The 7,580-nt window shown below is 40.1% G+C and overlaps 1 protein-coding gene across 4 annotated transcripts in view; it reads right to left on the bottom strand.

Moving 5' to 3' along the window:
* Positions 1-5,681: 5,681 nt before the first annotated feature.
* LOC120059262 overlaps positions 5,682-7,580 on the bottom strand; it is a 46,702-nt gene continuing 44,803 nt past the window's right edge. For all 4 annotated transcript variants that reach the window (XM_039008170.1, XM_039008172.1, XM_039008173.1 and 1 more), the window contains one exon: positions 5,682-7,544. In XM_039008170.1, the coding sequence (XP_038864098.1) occupies positions 7,362-7,544 (183 nt within the window). In that variant the 3' untranslated portion in view covers positions 5,682-7,361. The remainder of the gene's footprint in view (positions 7,545-7,580) is intronic.

The following is a 7,580-nucleotide window of genomic DNA, read 5'->3' as shown; positions in this document are numbered from 1 at the left end:
ACATTGTGGGGATATAACAAAAGATATGTTCCCAAAACACAAAAATTGTCCAGTTGTGCGGAGGATTCTACAATGTTTCTTTCAGGGTGCAAAAAACATTTACCTGATGTTGCAAGAATGTTCCCAGAACACATTTAGTCTGTTCTTTAAAGGTTCCCAGAATGTTTCTTTAGGTTGTGGAAACATTGTGGGGATATGAAAAGAGAGAGGTTCCCAAAACACTAAAGCTGTCCAGTTGTGCTGACATTCAGATAATGTTTCTATCAGGGTGCTAAAAACATTCCTTTGATTTTACAAGAATGTTGACAGAACAGCCTTTCTGAATTTCCAAAGGTTCCCAGAACATGTAATTAGGTTTTGGTAACTGTGTGGATACATTGCAAGAGATAGGTTACCAAAACACCAAATATGATGACATTCATACAATGTTTACGTTGCACCGGACATTCCCTTAATGTTGCAAGAACATTTTGTGATATTCATGAAGGTTGCACAGAACATTCCCACAATGTTGCATAATGTTCCACAATTTCCAAATAAGGCCATTTTTATGACATTCATAGCATATTTGTTTTAGGTTTAATATAATAGTCCATTGATGTTCACGCAATATACACTACCGTTCAAAAGTTCGGGGTCACTTAGAAATGTCCTTGTTTTCCATGAAAACATACATGAAATGAGTTGCAAAATTAATAGGAAATATAGCCGTTGACAAGTTTATAAATAATGATTTTTAATTTAAATAATAACTATGTCCTTCAAACTTTGCTCTCGTCAAAGAATCCTCAATTTGCAGCAATTACAGCCTTGCAGACCTTTAGCATTCTAGTTGTCAATTTGTTGAGGTAATCTGAAGAGATTTCACCCCATGCTTCCTGAAGCACCTCCCACAAGTTGGATTGGCTTGATGGGCACTTCTTACGTACCATACGGTCAAGCTGCTCCCACAACAGCTCAATAGGGTGACTGTGCTGGCCACTCCATTATAGACAGAATACCAGCTGACTGCTTCTTCCCTAAATAGTTCTTGCATAGTTTGGAGCTGTGCTTTGGGTCATTGTCCTGTTGTAGGAGGAAATTGGCTCCAATTAAGCACCGTCCACAGGGTATGGCATGGCATTGCAAAATGGAGGGATAGCCTTCCTTCTTCAAGATCCTTTTTACCCTGTACAAATCTCCCACATCTACCACCACCAAAGCACCCCCAGACCATCACCTTGCCTCCACCATGCTTGACAGATGGTGTCAAGCACTCCTCCAGCATCTTTCCATTTTTTCTGCATCTCATGAATGTTCTTCTTTGTGATCCGAACATCTCAAACTTAGATTAGTATGTCCATAACACTTTTTTCCAATCTTCCTCTGTCCAGTGTCTGTGTTCTTTTGCCCATCTTAATCTTTTATTTTTATTGGCCAGTCTGAGATATGGCTTTTTCTTTGCAACTATGCCTAAAAGGACAGCATCTAGGAGTCGCCTCTTCACTGTTGACGTTGAGACTGGTGTTTTGCGAATACTATTTAACGAAGCTGTTGAAGACTTGTGAGGCATCTGTTTCTCAAACTAGACACTCTAATGTACTTGTCCTCTTGCTCAGTTGTGCACCGGGGCCTCCCACTCCTCATTCTATTCTTGTTAGAGCCAGATTGCGCTGTTCTGTGAAGGGAGTAGTACACAGCGTTGTACGAGATCTTCAGTTTCTTGGCAATTTCTCACATGGAATAGCCTTCATTTCTCAGAACAAGAATAGACTGATGAATTTCAGAAGAAAGTTCTTTGTTTCTGGCCATTTTGAACCTGTAATCGAACCCACAAATGCTGATGCTCCAGATATTCAACTAGTCTAAAGAAGCCCAGTTTTATTGCTTCTTTAATCAGGACAACAGTTTTTAGCTGTGCTAACATAATTGCAAAAGGGTTTTGTAATGATCAATTAGCCTTTTAAAATGATAAACTTGGATTAGCTAACACAACGTGCCATTGGAACACAGGAGTGATGGTTGCTGATAATGGGCCTCTGTACGCCTATGTAGATATTCCATTAAAAAATCAGCCCTTTCCAGCTACAATATTCATTTACAACATTAACAATGTCTACACTGTATTTCTGATCAATTTTATGTTATTTTAATGGACAAATTTTTTGTGCTTTTCTTTCAAAAACAAGGACATTTCTAAGTGACCCCAAACTTTTAAACGGTAGTGTACATTTTACCCTGTCTTGGAGGTCCTCATAACCTTTCAATCACATTTAGAAAATGTTATACTTACGTTTTACCTAATATCACCACAACATTCTCAGGATGCAAATGTGGAGCATAAGAAAGCAGATTGGAATACATCCCCATTATGTTTTTCTCCAGATTTAATGGATATTCTCATTTGAGGATTGTAGTCCCACTATTAGGTGATATAGACACACATGCCATTTTAATTTAATTCATAGGACATTTGAACAGCATTTAACTTCTTATGGCTGGGGGCAGTATTGAGTAGCTTGGATGAATAAGGTGCCCAGAGTAAACTGCCTGCTACCCATGCCCAGTTGCTAATATATGCATATTATTAGTAGATTTGGATAGAACACACTCTGAAGTTTCTAAAACTGTTTGAATGATGTCTGTGAGTATAACAGAACTCATATGGCAGAAAAAAACCAGAGAAAAAATCCAACCAGGAAGTGGGAAATCTGAGGTTTGTAGGTTTTCAAGTCTTTGCCTATCCAATATACAGTGTCAAATTTGGTCCGATTGCACTTCCTAAGGCTTCCACTAGATGTCAACAGTCTTTAGAACCTTGTTTCAGGCTTCTACTGTGAAGGGGGAGCGAATAAGAGCTGTTTGAGTTGGGGGTCTGGCAGAATGCCATGAGCTCAGTCAGGCGTGCGCCCGTGAGAGTGAGCTCTGTTCCTTTTAATTTCTAAAGACAAAGGAATTGTCCGGTTGAAACATTATTGAAGATTTATGTTAAAAACATCCTAAAGATTGATTCTATACATCGTTTGACATGTTTCTACGTACTGTAATATAACTTTTTTGACTTTTCGTCTGGACTAAGTGCCTGCGCCTCTTGAATTTGGATTTGTGAAATAAACGCGCAAACAAAAAGGAGGTATTTGGACATAAATTATGGACTTTATCGGACAAAACAAACATTTATTGTGGAACTGGGATTCCTGGGAGTGCATTCCAATGAAGATCATCAAAGGTAAGTGAAAATTTATAATGCTATTTCTGACTTCTGTTGACTCCACAACATGGCGGGTATCTGTATGGCTTGTTTTTGGTGCCTGAGCGCTGTACTCAGATTATTGCATGGTGTGCTTTTTTGAAATCTGACACAGCGGTTGCATTAAGGAGAAATATATCTTTAATTCCATGTATAACACTTGTATTTTCATAAACATTTATGATGAGTATTTCTGTAAATTGATGTGGCTCTCTGCAAAATCACCGGATGTTTTGGAAGCAAAACATTACTGAACATAACACGCCAATGTAAACTGAGATTTTTGGATATAAATATGAACTTCATCGAACAAAACATACATGTATTGTGTAACATGAAGTCCTATGAGTGTCATCTGATGAAGATCATCAAAGGTTAGTGATTAATTTTATCTCTATTTCTGCTTTTTGTGACTCCTCTCTTTGGCTGGAAAAATGGCTGTGTTTTTCTGTGACTTGGCGCTGACCTAACATAATCGCATGGTATGCTTTCGTCGTAAAGCCTTTTTGAAATCGGACACTATGGTGGGATTAACAACAAGTTTATCTTTAAAATGGTGTACAATACTTGTATGTTTGAGGAATTTTAATTATGAGATTTCTGTTGTTTGAATTTGGCGCCCTGCACTTTCACTGGCTGTTGTCAACTCGATCCCTGGTTAGCTCATGGTACTCTGCCAGACCCATGACTCAAAGAGCCCTCATTCCCCCCTCCTTCGCAGTAGAAGCATAAAACAAGGTTCTAAAGACTGTTAACATCTAGTGGAAGCCTTAGGAAGTGCAATATGACCAATATCCCACTGTATTTTCGATAGGCAATGAGTTGAAAACCTACAAACCTCAGATTTCCCACTTCCTGGTTGGATTTTTTCTCAGGTTTTTGCCTGTCAAATGAGTTCTGTTATACTCACAGACTTCATTCAAACAGTTTTAGAAACTTCAGAATGTGTTCTATCCAAATCTACTAATAATATGCATATATTAGCAACTGGGCATGAGTAGCAGGCAGTTTACTCTGGGCACTGTGACGACCCTCCCACTGTCTGCCGTATTCTCTCTTTGTTCTTGTTTCCTTATTAGGATGCCGGTGGGCGGAGTTGGGAGGGTCGTCAGCTACATGGGAAACACCTGGGCCCAGTGTGTCCCAGGATAAATACACCACTTCCCCATTCATGGAAGAGACTCTCTCCATGCAGACACCTTTACAGATTTTGTTGTGTATCGTGATGGTTTTTTGGTTGTTTGCTTTTTCACCTTTCAACACCCTGCATTATCACATTCATGCATGCTAAACACTCACTTATACTACTGATTACTGATTATACACACCATTGTATATTGTACTTAGTTAATAAATATATTTTGTTATTCCTTATCTCCACGTTGTCTCCCTTTTGTTACGGGCTTTGCGCCGGTTCGTGACAGCACCTTATTCATCCAAGCTACTCAATACTGCCCCCAGCCATAAGAAGTATTTGGCTAAGGTGTATGTAAACTTCCGACTTCAACTGTATCTGTTTAAAGTAAGAATTGTTGTGGACTAGACTGATCCCAGGCATGACGTCGCTCTAGTCTAGCCTCTGGGTCACATTGTGGCTCTTTGTCTGAGGGCACATTAATATTGCAGATTTAATTAACGGCCTTGGATTCATATTTTCTTTTCGGATTGGGCTGTGGGGTCACATTGGTGTCTTGTGATTATACGGAGATGGTGGCAGCTATCCAACCGTCTACCAGATGAAGTGACAGAAAGTCAGATCCAAAAATAAGGGCTGAATATAGCTTGGTTGTGCAGATTTCACGATTGTCTGAGAAATACTTTGCACTCTCATCTAACAAATTGTCTATAAAGAGAGTGCAACTTATACACTTGTCCGTTTCTCTATCAATTGTTAACCCGCCTGACACCTGGATATCACAAAACATGATCAGTACTGATCAACAGAGAGACAGCTGTGTGAGGGATGTTTTCTTTGCCCCACCCAAACACTGAAAGACAAAACTGTGAAGTGATGTCATAACTACTGCTTATGCAAACCAGCTGTGTGACCTTATGGGACACCATGGTGTGTGTGTGTGCTTGTTTTCAGTTGCGCTTTAACACATTTCCCCCCCAGCCAAAACCTTGCCTGTATATCTTCCCTCCAACACAGCAGATAGGACTGAGTGAAGTAAAGAGAGGTATCTAATTAAGTTATTGAGAGGGCTACAACTTTTCTTTACACAGGAAATTAGATGAAATTGTCAAGATTAAAAAAAAAAAAAAAAAAGTATTTTATTTTCCAAATGCTATTCTTATCGTGAACTTCAGGATGCTAGTAGAATTAAAACAGTCATTCTGGAATGTAAAAAAATACAGAAAATGAATAAAAAATAGAACTGAAAGCAAGGTAACACTTATGCGCTGAAATGTTCTCTAAAACGGCAGTTTCTTCCAGTTAGATAACCAGCAGTACTCACTGTTTTGCTGAATTTATTAAAAATAACATAGTGTTGTAATGTTATGTATAATGGAAATTGTGACATTCCCCTTAGTTCCTGATTTAAAAGGTCAGCAATATGACTTCATCATACCCAGCGGAACGACTCTCAGCTTGTAGATCTGTAAACAAGAAGTCATCCTGCTGTGTATACAGTGTACTTTAACGATAGATTGGGCTGGGTTGTTAAGAACGCCGCTCTGCAAAAATGTAGTATTGCCAAGCTTTGAACAACATATATTTGGGCAACTAGGCTAACACACTAAAAGAGACCCAAACACTACCTTGATGTCACAAAAAGCAGCAAGTAGTTTCTCTATATGTTCACTCCTCCTCCCTCTACAGTATACAGTATCTCCGCATGGCAAGCTGGTGAAAAGGATTTCTTTGGCTTAGAACAAAGCAAGTGTGAATACACAAAAACAAAACACAAAACAGAAACATCATATTATATAACATTGTTCCGTACAATACTGTATGTATTAAGTGTCTAATTATATACTGTTACAAAGGTATTAAAAAGAGAATAATACTGACTTATTTAAAAGGATTGGCACACCTGACCTCTTTATATACACGACACTGTGTCCCAGACCTTATACACATAAGTGGTATGGTTTTCAGCAGTCACCATTGTGACACTGTGTGGATCTAGTTTTTCTAACTTCTGTCAGGCCATTGGCTTATCTGGGTTTAACTTGCAGTAATGAAGGGGAGAATTCCTTCCTGCTTCGTCTCCTACAGATTGATACAGTGAGATTAAGCACCAAAAGAAGACCCCTCTCCAGGTCACTACTGGGGACCTATCTCCCCAAGCAATCACCTTGTCTGCTTATTTTAATAAATTGTATTCTAACATTTTTGGGTGACACACAGGTACATTCTCGCACAGACACACACACTCACATGCCAACACACATTCGCCTGTACACACAGAAAACAAGCAAAAACACACACTGCTTTTACACACACAGCAACACTCCTTACACGCACACACAGAACACAATAACACAAACATAACCAAACTAGCTCAGCTTCCACTCTGATATGTTTGTAAACAGATTCAAGAATGTGTTATTTTATTTTCTCCTTTTTATGATCAACTGAGGACCAATTTGAGTGGTAGTGATGCAATGCTTCAATTTATGGTTAAAGGATTTATGGAAGGAAGCTTTAAACCTGATGACATGTGAAGGCAGGGCCCCTCCTGGGCATTGAAAATGACTACATGGTTGATGTGACCCAGGCTGCAGTCTTAGAGCCACTGGTGATTGACAACATAAAACCCTCCATCCCCATCACCCAGTACTAACCCTGGCCCTGTCTCCATCCCTGTATGATGTCAGTAACCCAGGGACAGGGACACAGCCCTCGGCATCATCATCATTCACATTATCATCAACACCTGTTCATTGTAATCTTATGGTTACTTTACCATGGGGTTGTCCCTCCATTTTAATTGTTGAGGCATGTAGCCAAAGTGGGGCACACAGAGAGTCTGAAGGAGTGTTTATGTGAGGGTTAAGAGTGGTAGTTCTAGTCCCTAATGTCCATGGTAGGATGGGGTCTCTGGGGTGTTCTGGGGGGGAAAGGTTGGTGTTGGAGGAGGGGTGTGGGATCTGATCCATTCTTTTCCAGGTGTTCTAGGGGTCTTCAAAGCTCTGTGTCTGCCGTCTTGGTGGTGGAGTGGCCGTTGGTGGGAGGGGGCTGGGTCTTGGCGGCCTCTTGGGAGTCCCCGTTAGCAGGCTTCTCCAGGATCTCAGGGGGGTTGAGAGGGGCAACAGACACCAGGGTGTTTCCGTGGTTCTCCTCATCGACTGGGTACGCCTCCTCAGCCTGCACACACACACATACACAAACACACACCATACA

Source organism: Salvelinus namaycush, chromosome 14 (assembly GCF_016432855.1).
Source record: "Salvelinus namaycush isolate Seneca chromosome 14, SaNama_1.0, whole genome shotgun sequence".
NCBI lineage: Eukaryota > Metazoa > Chordata > Actinopteri > Salmoniformes > Salmonidae > Salvelinus > Salvelinus namaycush.
Note: the sequence above shows the minus strand (reverse complement) of the source record. Positions and strands in the feature narration are given on the sequence as shown.